The sequence below is a fragment of the Bactrocera oleae genome, chromosome 4 (genome assembly GCF_042242935.1).
Source record: "Bactrocera oleae isolate idBacOlea1 chromosome 4, idBacOlea1, whole genome shotgun sequence".
NCBI lineage: Eukaryota > Metazoa > Arthropoda > Insecta > Diptera > Tephritidae > Bactrocera > Bactrocera oleae.
In genome coordinates, this window is record NC_091538.1 from 69729741 (window position 1) to 69751555 (window position 21815).

Consider the following 21815-nt stretch of genomic DNA (forward strand, 5'->3'; position numbering starts at 1 on the left):
ATACTTACATACAAGTAATCAGATGTTTTTGCTGCCAACAGCCACGCACACGCCGCTTTGCTGTTGAACTGGCTTGTCAGCAGTCAGACTGATGCGCGACGTCATTGTCTACTTGGACAACAAGTCAACTACTGGTAGTTCTATGCACACACACATACTATGTATCTACAACTCTGTTTAGTTGTATGGTGGCCCATCAGCCGTTTGCGCGACGTCTGACAGGTTGATTGTTTGTTTGGCCACTACAAGTTGCCCGGTTTGGTGAGATGGATTACTCGTCGCTTGATTGTTATCTATTCGTCAGTCAGTTCGGTATGTGATTGTTGAAATTGGTGTAGGTTATGATTTGTTTTGTAGCGTCATAAGTTATGAGGACAAGTAAAAAGTAGTTGTGACAGCTTTGTGGCTGAAAAAAAGTGGAAATGCCTAGTGTACTGATTTGTTGGAGAGAAGCGACTTAGAAAGCAAACGAAAGAATTGTTAGAACTTACACAAGTGGTTCTTGCTAATAAACATACGATTATTGTAATTTAGTTTAGCTGATCTGTGCCATTTAAAAGATTATTACTGCTATGTTTAGAAAATATATATTTTTAACTTCCCGCTAAGAAAATGGAAAATTTTCTAAAAATCGGGAAGATATTGGTTTCACCCCATTTTGCAAAAATCGAGTTCTCAACAAATCTCGACGTTCTGAGGGTCGAGGAAGCTTCCCCGAACATTTCTACGATGATGTCCGTATGTCTGTATGTATGTGTGGATGTATGTGTGTGTGTGTGGATGTATGTGACCCTCTTATAACTATTAAACTGCTCAACCGATTTGAATAAACTAAACGGCATTCCAAAGGGTTTCATTGCACTTGAATTTCGTGTAAGTTTGGACCCAATCGGACCAGTAGATTTCAAGAAATTTTTTCGAAACGACTTGACCGATCGACACCAAAAACTAATCAGTTCTAAACCTTGAAGAAACACATCGTTTGCCGCAAACCGGGTCGAAATCGGTTGATTTACTTGCTAGATATCGAAAACGAAAAATTTCGAAGAGCTCAAAAGCAGTGAAAAAAGCGAAATTTGAACGTTAGCGTATGAAATTAGAGGGAAGTTGCAGGGATGGCCCTTGAGGCCAACCGTTTTCCACATTTTTTTTGTATGTATTTTTGTGGTATTTAATTGTTTCTCGAACTATTTCTAAGAGTTTACCGTAATATGCAAAGGTATGAATTTAATTTCGCTATTTAAGTCGATATCGAGCTGTTCTACACTCTAGAACGTTTTTAATAAACTCGAGTTTATGGACCGATGTATTGACCATAAACACACTTTTGTTTTTACTTGGCTTAAATATGTCTCTCTTGTTTATGTTTTCAGATATACACCATTTTTTGATTAACATTCTTGCATATGTAGCAGCGTATCTAAATAATGGGGTGAAAATGTGAAGTTGAACTCAGAGTTTTAAAACTTTCTAGGGATGCACTTTAATAAACCGAAACTTTGAACTCGAGTTTATGGCGCAATGAGTAATTACTATTAATTAAGGCAACAAAAAAAAAAAACTTGCTCCATTCTATAGAAAATTCTGAAAAATAGAAATTTTAAAAAAATTCCCACAGGAAAAAGTCATATTCAACGAAGTTATTCAATTAACATCTGAACCCTTAGCGTCCTACGAGATGATTTTTAGTTTTAATCTCAACCAATTGATAGCATATAAATTTTCCTTAAAAAGGTTTTTCAATCTCTGTCTTTCTCCTTTATGCTAAAACAGTGATTTTCGAGCACAACTGTTTTCACTTTTCTAGGATTATTCTTATGAACTAAGTTATTCGTATATTGTCGACGATAAGTCAAGTAACAGCCGACAAAAAGACCAATTTCGAAAAAAGTATTGCCTCATTGAAGACTACCCATCTAAAGAAAAGAGCAGTTATATACCACCTCTAAAATTTTCTTCAATATAATTCTTGTAAAAGTACCTAAATTTTCAAAAATGCAATAACTTCTTCTCAAAAAACTATCGAACTAATGTAAAAGGCTCCTAAGATGTTACATATGCCCCTGTAAGTATGCAAAGAAATGAACGTAGATGCGCTTTACAAACTATTTCTTATACATACCTACATACTTATCATCTACAATGCAATTAAATAATTGGTTTTACAATAAAAGGCGACGTAACAATCAGCAAACAATTCCACAAACAATTAAGAAATTCCGCAGAAAAATATAAGAAATAACATACATATACCATATAAATATATACTTGTATGTGGTAGATGGCTTTGAAAATGAAAAGGAAATAAAAGTTTAGCTTTTGTACGCTTGCTTGGTCACGGCTGTGTTCGCTGCGCGATTTTACCGCTCATTTGGTCAAATGTAACCAAGAAAATTGCAATTGGCTGTTAGTGAATAAATTGGCGTTGTTTCTGTTGTTGTTGTTGTTGTTGTCGATAGCATACCAGCACCTAAAACGGTTTTCTACAAAACATTTGCATTTTGCCATACACAACATGATAGCAGCGACGCGCGAGGCTGCATGCGCGTTTAAGTGTGTGTTCATGTATGTGAGAGTATGCCAGCGCGTGTGAGCGTGTATGTGTGTGTCGCGCGTATATGACAATTGCGCTGCCGGCAATTTTCGCGTTGTTGAGAAGCTGAAAATAATTTATTATTTTTTGCTTGGCTGCGCCAGTGGAAAAGCTTGCTAAAGATGTTGTTACTGTTTTTGTTGCTATTGTGCATGCAAGACTTTGTTGCAGCTGCTGTTGTTGTTGGTATGAGTTTTATGCAAATTGTTACTGGCGCTGCGGCGGTCACTTTAACTAGCTGCTCGCTTTGGCTGATAACTGTTCGCGGCGGCTGCTGGAGTGGCTGCTGCTATTGTCTTTGCTGTTGCTGGTGTTGTTGTTGTTGTTGATGTCGCTTTGGTGTTCATTGTCGCCTGTGGCATTGCATGCACACTTAAGTGTATACTCAAGTCATGCTGTTGCTGCCTTTGTTGTTGTTGTTGTTGTGCATGCTGTTATTTTTGCCATTGTTAGTGATACTTTTTCATTTGTTGCTAGTCATTATTTAACATTCTCGTTGCTGCCTGCTACTCGTATATTTCGTTCTTGTCGCCTTAGCTATTTTAATGCTTGCAATTGTTGCTGTTGTTGTTGTTGTTGCACGCTTCACCCCATGCGCGCACCTTCACGCTACATTTTGTTATTTACGAGCTTGCTTTTCATGGTGTTCTTGCGGGTAGTCCACATTCTGTTGTTCCCCGACCGTAGCTTGTCACCACACCCCACCTCATCTCACCTCACCCCTCCACTCGACACCACACCCTGTTGCCCAACTGCGAGTAATTATTATATTTCTTCGTCGCATTTTATTTGTTGACATTGTTGTTGGTGGTGTTTTTGCTGCTGCTGCTGTTATGGACCAAAGCGATCGTGCTCTAGGTGCGCTACAAGTGACGCTTTGCGTAGGTAGTGGCTATTAGTTGCATGCACTTTGCTCTACCTCTACTCTTTGCAGTTGGTTTGCTCATTTCGTGTGGCACAAAGGAATTTGACCACCATCAGCGCCAGCTACTTGGTTCGTTCAGCTGCCTGCCTCGTTCGACGGTGGCTCATTTATTTTACATTCCTGCTGGTTTGGACTCGTGTTTTAGCGCCATTCTTAACAGCGGGGTGGCGTTGCATGGAACTCAAAGGTTACCAAAACAAAGAACGACAATGAAACATAACGAAATTAGCTCATGTGGACTATAAGAACTTGTTGGTGCAATGTAATGTTATTTAATATTAAATGCAATGCTAAGGAGGCCAAGGAAGAAAAGAAATATTATGTTAGGTTAAGTTAGATTAGATAGATAAGGCTTTAAGATGGTGCAGGATCATATTTAGAGAGCTATGTACAGTCTCTTGTAAATTAAGATAAAAACAGCCCTGTAGCTGGATATCAGCTATGGGTAAAGCGTCTTGAATCTATCAAAAATCTGCTTTTGTGCTTTATTTCTGTTTCCGCAATTTCACCAGGATGTCTGAAAGAATGAGATCAGAGGTATTTTAGCAATAATCTAGCAAAGGCGGAACATTCGATAAGGAAGTGAATTTATTTAACCTTCTGCCAAAGCCTTATGCAAATGACATGTGAAAAAACTTTTAATAAATTCCAATCAAACAGTGTCCAGTTAGCAACTCCTACAATCATTGAAAGGTGAACTTTGCTGAGGATCAAGAGCTCACTAAACTTCTTACCATTTACTTTGGGCCCGAAAAACCGTGTGGCTGCACAGTTGCTAGGAGGCGACCAATTCTTGTTGTGCTGTTCTGAGGCCCAACCAACTAGTAGTGAACCTCAAGAAGCCAACGGAGCTCCTACTCATTCCCCATTCCCCATTTTGCAGCTAGTGCGACTGAAGTACCTGCCTTATTGAGCTCATTAGACTTGCAGTTACCTGCAATACCGCTGTGGCTGGACACACCAAAGCCAATCTATTTATGAAGTAAATCGATGTCAGAGATAAGGAGTCTAGACCTTCATTTTCGTTAGTAATTTGCGATGAGAACTTTTAAATTTTTAACATTAATCATATTTTTGGAACGCTAACCCTAAAACTGTTATATAAGTAGTACTGGAACGAGAGAAAGTTTAATAAATGGATAGCTTTTCGTATTGTGAAATTGAGAACCGTCCTATTAAGGAGAACTACACTGAGATATTTGTAACAAAAATGCTTCAGCTGATGACTAGAGATTTAGTTCACTCTGGAACTTCACGCTAAAAAGGAATACTTTAACCTTCAATATTTTTTCTATTTTTAATGAAATATATCTTTTATTGCATACAAAACACATAAAATATCCCTAGTAATAATAAAATTGAAACAATTTTCCTTTATTTTTTTCAGGCCAGTTCAACATCAACAATTGCCGCGTACCAAACCGCCCAACTGAATGCCACAAATGCTATTTAAAGCTGATGTTTATGTTAAAGAACGAAAAGAGGAAACAATTATTGCCAAGTTTTAAATGCGCAATACAAATACAACAAGTGCCATACACAAACAAAGAAACGCAGCTAAAACGTAACACCACGTAACATAACGTAACGTAACGCAACGAATTCCGTCCAATCATACTGAGATTCTTAGTGCCTTTTTACAAACAAAACAAAATTAAACAACAAAAGTATAATATAAAAAAAAACAAAAAAAAGTTTTAAACAACAATCGACATATGATATATTTCTAAGAAAAAATACAATTAATAACATTAACATAGTTAAGAAAAGAGCTTCCAAAAGTTTAACGCAAAACTTAGTAGTAAGATTAAAGCACACCTAAATTGATAAACATACATTTAAGATTTTACGTTTTAAACATATATTACAAGACATGCCTAGGATTTCATAAAAGCACAACAGAAAAGCTTTTACGCATAGAACGCCATAGCAAATATAAACGTAAAAGAAAGCGCTACAGTAATTCAAAGCAACTTGTGGGCACTTTTGAAAAGCGCACGAAAGCTCTTGATACAGTGAAAGCTGCTAGCAAAGCACGAAAGCTCAAAGGATTTGAAAAACTTCAACTCTACAAACGGCATACAAACACATATACAGCTTCGGCTTAAGCTTTAATTTTTATACATTCTTACTGTGACTTGAGCCTCGAGCTGGAGCTTAAGTATAAGAAGCATAAGATGTCCGCATCGCCTGCTACTACTAGTGTCATCACTTCGAACGAACTTGCCATACAACAACAACAACAGCTTCAACACCAGCAGCATCAGCATCAACAACAATTACAAACGCACAGCTCCCCCGCGCGCGTCTCCCTACCAGCCGGTGTTACTGTGACCAACGTTGTGACCACAACGTCTGCAGCAGCTGCCGCCAACGCCAACGGTTTAACACTAATGCATCGCTCTCCCGATAGTCCACAGCCCGAGTTGGCCACCATGACAAATGTCAATGTGCTCGATCTACATACAGACTCATCGAAACTCTATGACAAGGATGCGGTCTTTATTTACGAAAGCCCAAAGGTGGTCTTGCCGACAGTGGGCACCGGTGCGACAGTCACCAATGATGAGCATGTGATTGATGCACGGATGGTCGCCCAATTGAATGAACAGCAAGCAGCTGTTGCAGCGGCAGCCAATGATAATCAGCCGTTGGCTAAGATCGAATTCGATGAAAATCAGATAATTCGCGTTGTCGGTCCGAATGGCGAGCAACAACAAATCATTTCACGTGAAATAGTCAACGGCGAACATCACATACTGTCACGTAATGAAGCTGGCGAACACATACTCACACGCATTGTAAGCGATCCGACAAAGTTGATGCCCAGCGATAGTGCGGTCGCCGCAGCGATGTTCAATCAGGCACAGAAAATGGCCAATGATCATGGTGTGTATCAGACATCGCCATTGGATGCCTCAATGCTGCAGCATTATGAGCCAGATAATGTCGTTAAGTCAGAGGTGGATATATATGATGATCCGAAGAAACCGCCCGGCAGCAATGGTGGTGGTCAGCAAATACTCTACACCACAACTGGTCCGGATACTGGGAAGCAATTATCACATTTGCCTGTTACCACGAAGCTGGAGACGGAAATGTATCCGACAGACAAACATATCGATTTAATTTATAATGATGGCAATAAAACCGTTATATACACTACCACAACCGATCAAAAGGGTCTGGAAATCTATTCGGGCGGTGACTTGAGTGGCCTGGTTGCCGATGGGCAGGTGGTAGTGCAAGGTGGATTGCAGTATGCCGGCGCTGGAACAGCTGGTGGACAACCGGTCTATATAGTATCCGATGGTAGCTTGCCACCTGGCGTTGAGGGACATTTGCAAAGGTAAGTGAACATTTTGTATTATACCTTAGCACCTGGCGAAAATAAGGTGACTTACTTTAATCTGGATTTAATATTATATAAACGACATCTATGATGGACAAACATTTTTTAGTCTCAAGTTCATGATCTTGAACACCACACACACTTAAGTTATGATTTTATTATTTCTAGATGGAAACGCGGAGCATTGGTACTCCGTGTTCTTGTAAAATATTTTTCCTTGATTGTGGGCTCACCTAAGCTTAGCTTGGGCAGAAAACCCAGCTGGTTGATCAGATTTCATACTATATTGTCGGTAGTGAGTATAAAAACGCTAAAGTTTTTATCACTCACTTATTTCGAAAGAACAAGAGTAGTACCATATAATATCATCGGATTCTAAAAAGTAACTTTGGTAACTCGTTATTGTGGCATTGATAAGGTATGGATGTTCAAATATAGTTTATTAAGAGGTGTTTAGATTCGTACTATATTCTGTTTCGATCTCCTTATTCCCATAATCAAGTATCTCTGCTTAAAAGTCCGATTAAGTATTTCGCTCTTTGTTCAAGTATTGTAAGGCTACTTACATACCATTTCGTCATGTGTTTTCTGCCTTCTAAATTCATTTGTAAAACTACAAATTTTATAATCTTAATTTTCAAATCTGTTTAATTCAACCTACAGCGTCTGTTTCCCATAGTTTTCTTTAAAGTAAAGATTTGCCTGTCCGCCAATCCAGCTAATTGTACTTTATTGTAGCCGCCGTCGTTGCTCGGCTGTCAGTCGGCGTTTTGGTGTGGCATGCAACATGTTACCGTTATAATGTCGTTGTCGCTGACAAAGTGATAACACAACTGTCACACTACACTCTTCGCTAATGGCTAGAATGCAAGCGCGCGCGCCTACGCCCCGCCGATCGAATGATAAATTCCACGAGACAGTTGGCTGCATGTTTTCTGATCGAACGCTGCGACCCGGCGCAGTGTTGCATTTGGCAGCTGAAATTAATTGCTGCGCTTTATGGTTTCAATGAAAATGCTCAACAATTGCTTGATATTTTTCGTTGTTTTTGCTGTTATTGTGGTTCTATTGGTGCTTTTTCTTTGTTTTTGTTTCAAGTAAGTGCAAGTTGCTGTTTCTTCACTTGTTTTTGTTTTGCTTTTGCATTTTGTTGTAGGTTTAACACATTTTAATTATTCGCAATTTATTTTCGTTTTTATAGCTGTCACCGCCTTTAGCCATTCGTGCGCTTTAAAGCTCCGCAACGCTTAACAGTGACGACATAAAATCGCGAAATCATTACGCTTTCGCAGTTATATATATGTATGTATATATATATATATATATATATATATATATATATATGTATGCATGTATGTAGCTGCAGTGGCTCATTGACTGTTGGTTGGCGGCACTCTCGGCTTGGCCACTCGGTAAGCTGTGAGTTTTATTGAATTTTCATGTTCAATGGACATTTTTATATAATCTTGCCAACTTCATTGAGTGAACTGGATGCTCAAATGGCTGTAAAGGTTTGTGCGTTTTAAGTCTATACTTGGCCGCAATTACAGGGTGTTCGTCTGTTCTAAATTGGTAAAATTCTTGAATGGCCTTGTAAGAGTCTAGAAGACAACGACTACTTCGTCTTTTCTTCTGAACAGTTCAACGCTAAAATAAATGGGCTAAAGCATCGAAGATTCAGGGTGAGGTATTTTTGCCAATTAGATCAAAAAGAAATTAGAGAGAGCGAAAAACACTTCTCGAGGAGATTCTTTGGTCCAGCGTTTTTTTTCGCTAAGATAAAATAAGTTCACCGTTAGTCTGTGAGCTTGCTGTCGCTTTTCTAGAATTCTCGAGTTTAATATATATATATATTTTTATAACATTACACCGGTCAAGTATCTACTGATGCTTTCCAAGCAAAATCTGGGAAATTTTTATCTCACAAAAAGTTCTCTATAAAAATGAGGTAAGTTTCTGGATAGTCTTCCAAGTTTTTCTCTTCTCCCAGAAATATGAAAAAAAAGATTTCAAACAGCTTAAACAGAATCAACTCAGTTACACCGATATAATAAAGTTCTTTCGTAGTAAAAGCTTTCTCAACACCCTGTTCTGTGGTTTGTTCTCAGTACTGCTGTAGTCATATCAATTCTTTTTGTTGCTCTTTTTGCTCCAATTCCAATTCTTTCTTTGCCTTTCGCGGCAGCATCGCTCCGAGCTTGTGTGACGTGGACTCGGATTATTTATGGATACACGCACCATTCAACGACGCAACGCATTAAAACGGCAATAACAACAAGTACATCGCTTGCTCCCATTTTCGAGCGTTAAAGATGCTCCAGAAAGTGCTCTACTTTGCGACACTTCGTGCGTACAGCCCGCAAGCGCCATAATATTGCAATATTTGAGTTATACGTTCGTTGCCTATAAAGTGAAGTAGACTTTGGTTGTTGTTGTTGGTGGTGTTGCTTTTACTGGCTGGCACCGTTGCAGCACGATGCTGTTAATTAGCTTTAACTTTTGCTATGTCACTTGGCAGATACAGACGTGGACGCGAACGTTGCACGCCTTCCGTTACCCAAGCGGCTTTCATGGCAGCGCATCGAGAATGGAGAGCACTTACTTGCCACATGCGGATGCTGCACCAATTCTTTCAGCTATTTGATGTGTTTTGAATTTTTAAGTAGGCGACTTAATAGCCAGAAATGAATGGACAGGTCGGTAGACAGACAGACGGACCGACAGGTAGGCAGGCGATAGCCAGCTATGATGGTCTGTTTGAAGAAGTTGGCGAGCGTGGACATCACATGCTAGCTGGATGATCGCTAGCTGTAATGTGGAAGTGTGTGTGTGTGTGTGTCGCAACGACCTCTTATTGGAGTAATGAACGCTACTTGTGATTTGTGGTATTTGCTCTTATTGCGTTATTGTTGTTGTTCTTATTATTACAGCCATTTCATTTGGCACATCCGCTGTGGCTCTGGTGTGCGCTCTAACTGCTGCCAGCCGTAAGGTGTTTTCTTTCTTTTTCCTCCTCGCAACATGGCCATCAGCTTCCTTCACATCGTCTTCGTCGGACGCTGTCGTGCACGTCGTTTGGTAATAAAAATTTGAATAGAAATTAATCTAATGTAGAACCGTTAGGCGTGCAACAAACGACATGGGATGAAAACGATTACTGTTGTTGTTGTTATTTTATCTGCAATATATATTTTTCCACTTTGATAAGCTGACAAGAAAACGGAGCAGCAAAAGCTGCGCTGCTTCGTCTCTACTTCGGCGTTGGTGTTGGCTAAGCAGTATGTTGTTGTTGTAATTTTTATTTTTCTTGCGCAAACTTTCGCACATACTCCTATAAATAATGAATGAAGCAGAATCCTTATGTTGCATGCAACACACACGGCCTGGTTCAGCAGAGTACTGTACTCTATACATATGGCAGCTTAAGCTTTGACCGCGACACCATCGTCAAGCAGTTTAGAATATTCGGTCCTAACTGGTCGTCGTATTGATGGACATTCGCCGCTTGTAGCTTGTTGTTGTTTTTTGTTCGCTTGGCTCCCTCTTGATTTCACATGCAAATTCATGCAACAACAATGCTGTACGCCACGCTATGTCGCTCTGTGCTGTGAGTGTCATACCATAGTTGCAACATTCAAGTGACTTGTGGCATGCTGCATTCGCATGCGGCTTGCAACTGTGCCACTGATGATGGAAAGGATGTGCTGCTGCGATGACGACGATTAGCATCAGTGAAACGATGCAAGCATATTATGTATGGTATATATGTATGTATACTTACATATATACATATCCGAAGTGTGACAGTTGATCGCCGCTTGTATGTGTGTGTTTAAAATTGTGTCGCTGTGTGTTTTAGAATAATATTTGCTTGGCCTGGTGACTTGCTAAATTTCTATCGCGCCAATGTCTTTCGCGATGCGTAAGTCCGATAAGCGTGATGCTGCTGTAGCTTTTTGAAGCTTTGTTGTTTTTGTGCCGGTGTGTTTATGATGTAAAACCTTATGTTAATGTGTGAGAGAAGAAATGATTATTTAGAAATTAATTTTTAAATGAAATAAACAACAATAAGAAAGGACCATTAATTGGAAGAAGACATGTAACAGTGTCTTTGAAGCAAATTTTCTAGGAAGTCCAATTAAATGGGTCCGGCATATGTTTTCAATATTTTGGAGTTTGAAAAGCGTAATTGATAATCGATGATTACATTAAATTGTATAGTCAAGACTTTCTTTCTATAAAATCTTCCGCTTTGGCTCCATGGCGTGTAACCTACTTGGACAGCCGTGAACTCGCAGATATGTATCACTAGACCCCTATACGTCGACGATGCTCTTTGAGTTAAGGCGGCTAATATCAATCCCAGCAACTTCACCAGGTTCGCGTAAAATTTGTCTACCAATATGTTTGCATCACAATCTGTCAAAAGCTGCACAGTTGAGAAGAAAGTACATAATTAATTTGGTAGAATGACATACGCATAAACATCATTAGTGCACTTTCTCAATAATATTTCAAGTTTAAATAACATAATTTAGGTAATTTCTGCTGCGTGATCTGCTCAAAGCCACAATTGCTCCTAAGTGCAAAAAAAAAGAGTAATCAATCACAATAATGGTGACCATCTGCACCATTGACTAACACAAACACGAATCTTATCTCCACATTTTATACCATTTTTGTGCGCTTTTAACAGTATTTGGTGGAATTTTCATATGAAATTTTATGTAAATAAATGCCATGTAAATAAGGTTACGCATACGCCCCGCAGCACAATTGCAGAGTTCGTAAAGAGAAACGCAGAAAATCGGTGATTGATATGCAAGCAAAGCCAAAAAGTCAAAAAAATAAAAAATAAAATAAAAACACAACGTGAATAACAATGCTTTTGTATTGGCAATTTTCACGATTACAAAGACAACTACAACAAACCGGCGAATGCGTAAAATTTGCATACAAAAGTGCCAGCGTTGAGTGTCCACTTAATGCAACAGCGCGACGCCTATGGTTGGACACGAGTACGCAAACTGCGAAAATTTAGCACGATTTAACATATTTTATTTTATAAAAAACCTACAATACAACAACAAGAGGAACATGTATGTGCATGTATGTGTGTTGATTACATTGCAACTAATTTGAATGCGACATTTTGACTTGGCTAGCCGACACGGCGGTCCACGCTTGGCGTCTGCAATCAGCTGCCTATGGTGCATTCCAGCAAACAAAAAAAAAAAGAAAAAAATACAAGAAATTTCGCTTCGACCAACAAGAAGCGCTTGGATTGCTTGTGGCCACGTTGTAGTTGTTGTATTTTTCGTTCACTGCACTTGCCGATTTATCATTTCCATGATTAATGAGGCAATTTTGCAAAATAATTGGAAAACATTTTTGTGCGCAACACCGCTGAATTGCGCACACACACTTTCACACACATTGCTCTTTGCGACTACATCGGTGCATGTTGCTTCAATGATGTATGCAAACGCTTTGTTTGCTCTGCTCTCGCACTTTGTGGCAAGAGTGCGTTGCATTGCGCGCGGCATGCTGTTGTTGCAACGCACTCTTGCATCGCTTTTACATGCGTCGATTTGTATCTTTCTCAGCATTGCTTTAGGCTTTGTTAGTGCTGACGTTATTGCTGTTGCCTGTTTCCCCTCGCGTTAGTCATCCTGCGGCGTTGCATTGATCGCTCAAGATTAACGCAAGCATGCGTGCGTAATCGAAGACGCACGATAAGGTCGCATTGCAAATATGTACAGCTATTTTGGTGTACCAACAAGATTCTACGCATAAACATGTGTACCTCTGCGTGCGTGCGTGTAGATATCTCCGCATTTTTGCTACAAGTACTGTGCTTCGTTTGCGCAAAACTTACTTAGTTAGCCAACATCAGACTTAAGGTTTGAAATTAGCCATTCTTTGTGGATTTGAAATTCCCTGTAAAACATTTCTAATAATTATTCCCATGTTCGAATCTCTTACCTCTACTTTAGTACCTCACATGACGTGTCACCACTGTACTTCGTGGATGAAATATTAAAGAAATTTACCAAGTTTTAATACTAAAGACGAAAGAAAAACTCCTTCGCCTATAAAATATAGCTTGGAACATACTTATAAGCATGTTAAAAGCCTAAACCCCTTCTGATGGGGCAGTTTCGATTGAGAAGTAAATCTTCACTTAGAGATTTACATCTTTGAATGAAAAGTCCACTAACTTTAAGCTTAAATCTGCGCTTGGAGTTTGATGATTTTTCGCGAACTTGCTTTAGTGATATTCACCTTAAAGAAGGTCCAAGATATGATAATTTATTTTGTAAGGTTTTTAAATTTTATTTGGGATTTTAATCACCACCAAAACACTGTGCGACAAGAAACCCCCACTTTGAAAGAAACGCCAATTCTTAGCATGTCAGTTGGCCGGCGTGTTGTGTAACTGTACTTTGGCTAATGCCATGTATGTGTGCCGCAAAATGTGGCAACTGTCTGTGGAGCGTAAAGAGGTCGACCAAAGAGACTGCGGGAAGGACAGCCGCACAGCGTCGATGATAGATATGGGAAGCGCATTAAATTGTTTATTAGCAAACGCGTGGATGAATGGTTTTGACCGTTGGGCGAGATATCGAATGCGGTGCAAGCGAATATGTGGCCCGTAAGCAAAAACAAACCAAATAATAATGCCAACAGCAAATACAACAAGTAAGCTGAGTAAGTGTGCGCCACAAATCAATTGTGAAATTTATGCGTTCGCAGCAAGGTGTTTGTGCGGCGTGAATTATGGCTGCATGTGGTGGCCACAAATCTGCAAACTGACCTGACTGCAGCCGCAAATGCCAACGCTCGCCAGCCTACTTAAATACTACCACCTAGGACATACTTGCATGCAACAGCTGGCCAAGGTGTTGATATATAGATTTGCTGCTGTTCGATCTGCGCGATTTCAACAGTTTGCAACACAAGCTGCTAGCTGTTAGTGATCGGCCGAAGGTCAAAGTCGCTTCGAAAAAGAGTGAGTGCCGCCACAAGAGTCAAAGCGCTTGTCTGTTGCTGATTAACGCCGTTGCTGCCGCATGACTGTTATCAGCGATGCGATCGCGGCGAAGATCAGATAAGCGGCATAGCAGCGATAGTTGGACGCGCACATATCAGAACATGCCACAACAAACAAATAAGTGTTGAGGTAACAAAAAACAAAAACAAAGCAAAAAATAAAAACAAAAATATTAAGAAACAGCAATCGGCAGAGATAAGAAAAAAAAAACGAAAACTTTTACAAAGCAACTTTGTTCTCATTTCCGCTAAACGTCGTACGCGCTCGAATGCATGGCAGCGGACAAGTGACACCTAACAAGGCACTGTAATGCCAATGTGGCGCGCAAATGTTGCATGAATGTGGTGTGCGCTGCGCGGGATCGGTTGCAGGGACAGCAAATCGCAATGTCTAAAATAGCGGCGGCGATTGCGCGCCTGATAGATATGCGACCGCTGCGCTTACTAACGCTCTTTGTTGCCTCATACAATTCTCATTGTTGTTGTTTGAAATCAAATTCGTTGCACGCCGTGTTGCATATAAATTTCACAGATAACAGTAACAGCGCGACTATGCGCTACATGTACGCGCACACTGTCCACGCTCCATTCTCGTATCCGTATCGCTTTGGTTGGAGCGGCGTCGCATGTTTTGGCTCGCAAATGATTTGCGTCGCTGATACCCACAAAGCATCGCCGATGCTCCAATGTACATACACGGCAATGGTCCATCTATTTGATTTTGCTTTGGTTTTCAAAGCGCTGCCGTCCATCGTCAAGCGTAGCGGCGTCGTGTCGTGGCATCGTGTTGTCCTCATTTAGCCTAACAGTTGATGCGAATTTATCACAAAGCGACAACGAAACAGTTTTTGCTGATGCATGTGACTGGCGAAGTGTTGATGCTGACGATACTGGCGCAGTGGTGGGTGCATTTACAAGCTGGCTGAGTGGTGGTAACGTGGGACCATCTGACACACATCCGATCTTTTTACTTGTTTTTAAAAGCATAAATACGTTGAAATGTCAAATTTTGTGTAAATTGTGCTTATTTATATCTTTATGTTATTATTTTTGTTTTATTGAAAATTGTCATTCAATCATTGCCGTCTTATTATTTGATATTGGTTTTGGAGTAAATTATGCAATAAGAATAATATTATGGTGCATGCTGTGCACTTTAATTATCCTCCTTCTGAAGATGTACTCTACAACGCCTGCATATGGATAAGATGTCGTTTTGGTAGAAAATGTAATTACCCTTGTTATGTAGCTCCTAACAGTATGCAACTAATTTATTTAGATATTTTTGCGCCAGCGGTGACTCTTTTGTTTTTCACTCCAAAATGTAGGCAATCTATTTTATGCCATATAGATAATTAGGAAAAAATAGATGAAAGTAAAAACATAACATCGACGTTTCGACTTGACTTGACAGAAATTAAAAAACAAAATTAATAACTTAAAAAAATGGCTGTTTGTGCTGATTTAGTTTCATCAAAAGCTTCTTGCGGTGATCATCAACAATCCTTGAAAGTTGTTCTAAGTAAATCGGACAAAAAAAAGTTTTATCAGTAGATGATCTGGTGTCTGATCGAAGCTTTTTGTTGTTTTAGTTAACAAAATGGAGGTCTTAAGAAAATTGTTTACAAAAAATCGAAATTAAAAAAAAAATCTTTCGAATCTTCCTAGTGCCGAAGATGTTTAAAAATATAGCTTTATACATGTTATTGCAATGTGGTTTTGAGAAAATCGTATAACTATTTATCGAAAACGTATTTGCTGGATTTATTTCAAATCTATTTTTTGAAAATACTGACCACCCTAACCTCTTAAATAACCTTTAGAAATAGCTGTTATTTTTTCAACCCTATGATACTGCCTTTACCTTCATGTTAAATTTTAAACTGTTATACCATGAATAGAGTATATTAAATTTGCCACGACCCAGAAGTCGTCGAACGTCAGAGATCCTGTAAAGTATATATAAAAATGAACAGCGTGACGAGCTAAGCTAAGTTTAGCTAAGAGCTAAGACGATATGGCCATATCCGTCTGTTTGTCTGTATATACGCGAAATAGTCTGTCAGCTTTTGAGATATCGATCTGAATTTTGCTTTTTTTCACGAAGAAGCTGGTCATTTGTTGGAACCGCCGATATTGGACCACATGCCGATCATAAGAAAAGTCCTGGTATGGAAAACTTTTTTATTTGTGAGTTGTACTATACTTTCGGCGTAATCCCAGTTAACGTTGTTTTTAACATGTATACATTTTCTAGAGATAATTTAAATTTTTACATAAAAAAAAAAATATAGGTAAGTTTTCTATGACTGGACTTGGCAACAGTTCCAGACGCCACAAAATTACTTCATTGTATGTGAGATTGTTCAAAAGTTAATAATTATTTGCTATAAATTGAAAAATTCTTTTTAATTACTAAAAATCAATATTAATTTGAGATTAGTTTGGGTTGGAAACCGGGGTGAAAATAATGCATTAAAAATTAATTAAAATAACACTTGATTTAAAATTTTTTTTTATTTTGCAATTTCAAATACCGGATTTAAAGCAAAAAAGTTTTTAATCCCTAAATTGGGATTAAACATTTATTTTTAATTTTAAATCTCCACTACCACAATATATATATACTAGGCGCCCTCCGACTAGAATTAAAAAAAGTATTTGTGTTTATGTATAAGATTTTTTGTGTTCATTCAAATATAAATAAAAAAAAATGAAAATCTTATTTTTAATCCTAAAATCGCGATCAAAAAATAAAAATTTAATTTTTAATCAAAAGTTTTTGATTATAAAATTCACAACTCTGGTTGGAAATAAATTTCAGTTTCGCGACTTCTGAATCACTTGCTATAAATGCTGCTTTATTTGCTAGAGAAATTAATTTTTCTAATTATTTTATTTGAAAACTAAAAAAAATTTAAAAATGATAAACTTCTTAAGTCAGCATTAGTAAATAGGGCTAATGACAGCTTTTCCGACCAACCTGTTCAATACACAACATGCTTGTTTATCTTAAAAGAAGAACAAGCATCAAAAGTTCCACATTGTGGCTAATTGTAAATAAAGGGCATGTCCACATGATAACTAGAATATAGCACATAGTAAATTATCCTAAATCGACTTAGCCCGTTTATGCTGCATATACTACGGTAAAAGCATTGATTACGCAAACTGTCGATATAAATATTTACCCCTCTTAAGGAACTCAATTTAGCTGCTATTGACCCGTCAGCGCTGCCAATGAAGCTGTCAAACTATTTTCGATTAAAAATTTGGCACACTTTAAATGAATTTTCACTCAATTAAATTTGAGCTCCAGCCACGCTTCAGTGGCATAACGGCGCTGCCGAGCTGCGCCTTGGAAAACAAATCGTTTAACAGAAATTCTGTGCCAATTTTCGGTTTTCCTGCTGCTTAAAATTTTATTGCAAATTAAAAATAAAGTGAATTAGCATAAAAAACTACAAGCTGAGGCACACTTAAGCAAGCAATTTAAATAAAAATAAATAGTAAATCAAGAAAAAAAAAATAATAGAAAATTGAAAATCCAAACCTTGCAGTTGCACGGTGTGTGCGCATGCAGCGCCACCACATGCAGCACTGCGGCTTTGCGAATGGGCAACAACGGTTTACAGGTGGTTGCCGCTTTTCGGAGCGATTATTTTTTGTTGTTGTACAATTTTAATTTAGCTGCAATTTTTTCGCAATACTTGCTGCTTGCTGCAATCACAGGATCATGGGTGTTGCTCTGGCTGATTCGGTGGCACGTTGCCGCTGTTGGCAACGCTACTGTGGCTGTTGTTGTTGCCGCAGCCCCGTTTGCTAATCGATTTTGTGGCCAAATGTGTTATTATGCGAGAAAATTGCTGGTGCACAAGGCAAATAACATAAATGCGAAAGCGAAATATAAGAATATAAATTTCAGCAAACATTATGTGTACACAAATAAGAACGTAAAAGCGCGCCTAAGTAACAACAACAACGTTAAAAATATTAATAACCACAGCAACAGCAGTGAAGTGGCATTAAATCGAATTGCATTTGTAATGCTGAACGCTACGCTATTTGGCGGCGCAATTGTGGCGTTGGAATGCTACAGCTGCAACAACAACAACATCAGCAAAAACACTAATCGTAACCATAACATACCGCAATAACAATTGACGTCAATGCAAGGCAATAAATAATAATTAGGAGGCCATTATTGCAACAGTCGGCCAACACGCCCCACATCCGCTCGGCAAGTGGACACTGCACGTTGCAAGTGCGCGTACGCCAACGACGCTTTTGCCACCGAGCGCGCGCATTGCCGCCGATATTTTTCACTCACTCGCTGTTGTTGTTGCTGATGCTTTGTTTGTTGTTTTTGTTGTTGTTTCTGTTATGATTGCTGCGTTTGTCATTTGAGCACTGCCGCCGAAAATAACAGCAACGAATGGCGAAATTCGTGTCGCCGTCGCCTGCTCCGCCCACTTGTCGCAAGCGCTTGCCTCAGCGCAACGCAACGCAATTGAATTAAATTGTATTCGCACAAACATTACACTCACACATACATGCATGGTATATATTTGGCTTGCATTTCCTGCCAACAATTCTAAACATCCATTTCTGCTTAGCACTCGGTCCTTGTCAACACAGGCAGCAATTTTAAGTCTTATTAATGTCGCCAGTGGACGGACGAAAGTGTCAACGCATACACACACCCATTTATAGATTTGATAGTTTCTATGTGTTTGTCGTGTCATGCGCTTTGCATTCACATTGCTGCTGGCAAAAATATGTTGGCGTTGTCAATTGGTGTTTACAGTTACACGCCCATTGCTGTTATTTGTTGTTGCTGGCCTTTTCTATTGTTTGCAAATATTTTGTTCTAAATTTATGCAACACATTATTATTCATAACAAAAGCATTTTCGAAAAAGTATATATCTTTGCTTTAATTAGCTTTTCATTCGAATTTGAACAAACACAAAATTAAAAGCATAAAATTAAAAACAAAAAATGTTCATGTCAAGAGTTGAAAATAAAATTTAACATGAAAAGTTTCGTTTCGAGAATAATTATTCATTATTAAGCGAAATTGCCAACCGATTGTTGCCATATGTAGTAACACTTGCTGAGAGCTCTAGTTTTATGTCAGGGGATTGTTTGAAAATCAGTTAACTCTAGCTGAAGGTCAAACGTAACATTACTATTACGAGACGTAAGTTTATAATTATGGCGTGGAAACTGTGTAAATCGAAAAAATCCAAAATCATTGAAGGCACTGCAGGCCATCCCAGCCGAGGCTAACAAAAACTTCGAAAATAAGATTAGCGTTAGCACACTTGTGTTTGCTTAAAAGGAGCATATTAATAAAGATTTGTATAATATTAAAATACGTGAAAGATTTTTATACAGTTTGATCAGTTAAAGACATATATATCGACATTCAAACGAAGCCCGAAGTCCAGCGTAGTTTTCATGTTATTTGTAACCGTTGAAATAGTGACTTTTTGACTATTCTACAATCAGATCTAAAAAATTTGCTTGGAAATATGTAGTCTTCAATTTTTATGTTATCTCTAAGTCATTTAATATTTTTAAAATTGGGTTTTTAATAAAACAATATTGAAATATAGTCTACAGTCCACAAATATTTATAAGTCACGTTAGTTTTTAACACACAAGATGTTTTGAATTATTAGCACACTAGAGTTATTTTGTCTAAGGATAATATTATGAGATTAGAATTCCCCACTTGCGCCGACCTTTTCTTTAATTAACTTTATAATATTTATGTTCAGTCAAGTAATGTTAAACTTTCGCACATTTTTCTGTTACGAAAATAAATACTATTTTCCGATCAAAAAGTTGCATAAAGAGATTTCGAGTAGATTAGCTTCAAATCTCCTCGGTGACGAGTTTGGCAAGTGTCTTTTTTGTGCGGCGGTAGTAAAATAAGCCAGCCTAATCTCGTGATGCAGTGTTGGTCGGAACATGGAAACATGATGAGTTAAACTATGTAAATAGTTTTTTTGTCAAAAAAGTCTACTCATTTCTCAGTGTTCGGCTAGCTTCCGAACAATATTACAACAGTTGCTGTTAATTTGCATATTTTCGGCAGATTCTTTGATTTTTACATCACCTTAGATAACATTCAATATGCAATATAAAATAACTACAGCACAGCTATTTAATTTTCGTGATCATAATCTTATCTAAATCGTTTTGTTTTATGCGAAATTTATTGTTATGCAGCCATTATATAATATAATAACGTTTACATATTTTATGACATTTGCTTATGATTTTTTTTTAATATATTTTTACTATTAAACATATTTTTGGTGAATGCTAATTTGCAGATGCCATGTTAAAAGCTGTTGATGCTGCAGGCTGACGCAAGTATATGCATTTATTCGTAAACGTATATGCATGTGTATGTACGCGTCTGCATACTTGTTGCATGACATTTTGGCATATTGCATGTATGTATAGGAACTGTGCACGCGTAGTAAAAGCTCAGCTGCTGGCGGCTATTAACGGTGTTTTCGCCAAAGCCGTCCACACGCGCGCTCACCGCCGCGCCATTATGCAAAATTATTATTGTTTTAGGCTGGCGTTGGCAAACAATGAGTCGCCAAGTTGCATGTTGCATGTGGCAGGCTGACAATTCAAAAGTGCTCAGGCGAAACAAAAATAAAAGGCTGACCGAAGTGCGCGCAACGCCTCAGCGTCCATTCACGACATCTTCAGCGGCGATCTGCCTGCACTGTGAGGTGGCGGTAATGGTGACTTTGACGCCGCTGCATGCGTGCATTTCACCCATGATTTCTGTTGCTGTGCGCTCGCTGATTTTTTGATACCAACATTGTTGTGCTTTTGTTGTTACTGTTGTTTTGTGTTTGGGGTGAATCATATTATGCAAACTAAGCGTTGACGCATAATTTGTTTATGTTTTTGTATTTTTGGGCATTTGTATTTGTTGTTGTGTTGTTGTTTTTCCTCATTTACCCCGATGTTGCAATATGCAATTGTGCCACGAAGCAGGCGTGCCACTTGCAACACTCGCATGCTTATGAGCAATTGTTTATATGTTTGTATGTTTGTGTGTGTGGCATATGTTAGATTGTGTCATAACAGCTGCAATTCGCCAGTTGGGAATTTGAAGGTTTGAAGATATGTTTGCGCCATCACCTATTTGATTATTTTTTCGCTAGCGGCTGACAGGCGGCAACGACAAATTGCTGTACACCGCTATGCGACAACGAATAAGTTGGTAATTGCGTGGCCAAGCATCTAGTCGTGCGCACTAACTTGCATATGCGAAAGGTGCAAGACATTAACTTTGCGATGAGTAGTTATTGTTGTTGTCAAATAGTTTTTAAACAACATTATGTATTAGAATATGTTATAGTGTCTGCTACATTCTTAGTCAGGAGCAGCATGGCAACGCTATATATACGTATCATCTGCATAAGTAAGTTTAGAGAAAAATATATAAATCATTAGGACACAACCCAAAATCATGTTTAATTAATTATTATTAAAAATCATAGTAAGGCTCAAAGCTTTTTGCAAAGGTTGTCAAGTCATCGAAAACTTGCTTCATGCGAGTCGTCCGTACGCCTCTGTTAATGACGATAGCTACGAAAAAGTTAAAAATAGTGTGTGAACCTTTTGCAAAAACAACGTCGAGTAGAAGTAGCAAGAGAGATGCTTGATAACGTAGCTGAGAAGTCTCCATTTATCAAAAGCTTCATTACTGGTGACGAACGTGGTTTATAAATATAAAGTCGAAATTGTCCAATAATAATATGGTCAGCTGAAGCTTATAACAAGTGTATGGAAAACTGAATTAAGCATTGGTATATTTGTATTGGCTTAGAGCTTATTGTTTTTTTTTTAATT

The 21815-nt window shown here is 38.4% G+C and overlaps 1 protein-coding gene across 4 annotated transcripts in view; it reads left to right on the forward strand.

Annotated features, from left to right (window-relative positions):
• The window catches only part of grh (grainy head), a 207590-nt gene that overhangs the window by 25830 nt on the left and 159945 nt on the right, over nt 1-21815 (forward strand). For all 4 annotated transcript variants that reach the window (XM_070108292.1, XM_070108288.1, XM_070108289.1 and 1 more), the window contains exon 3: nt 4906-6867. In XM_070108292.1, the coding sequence (XP_069964393.1) occupies nt 5696-6867 (1172 nt within the window). In that variant the 5' untranslated portion in view covers nt 4906-5695. The remainder of the gene's footprint in view (nt 1-4905; nt 6868-21815) is intronic.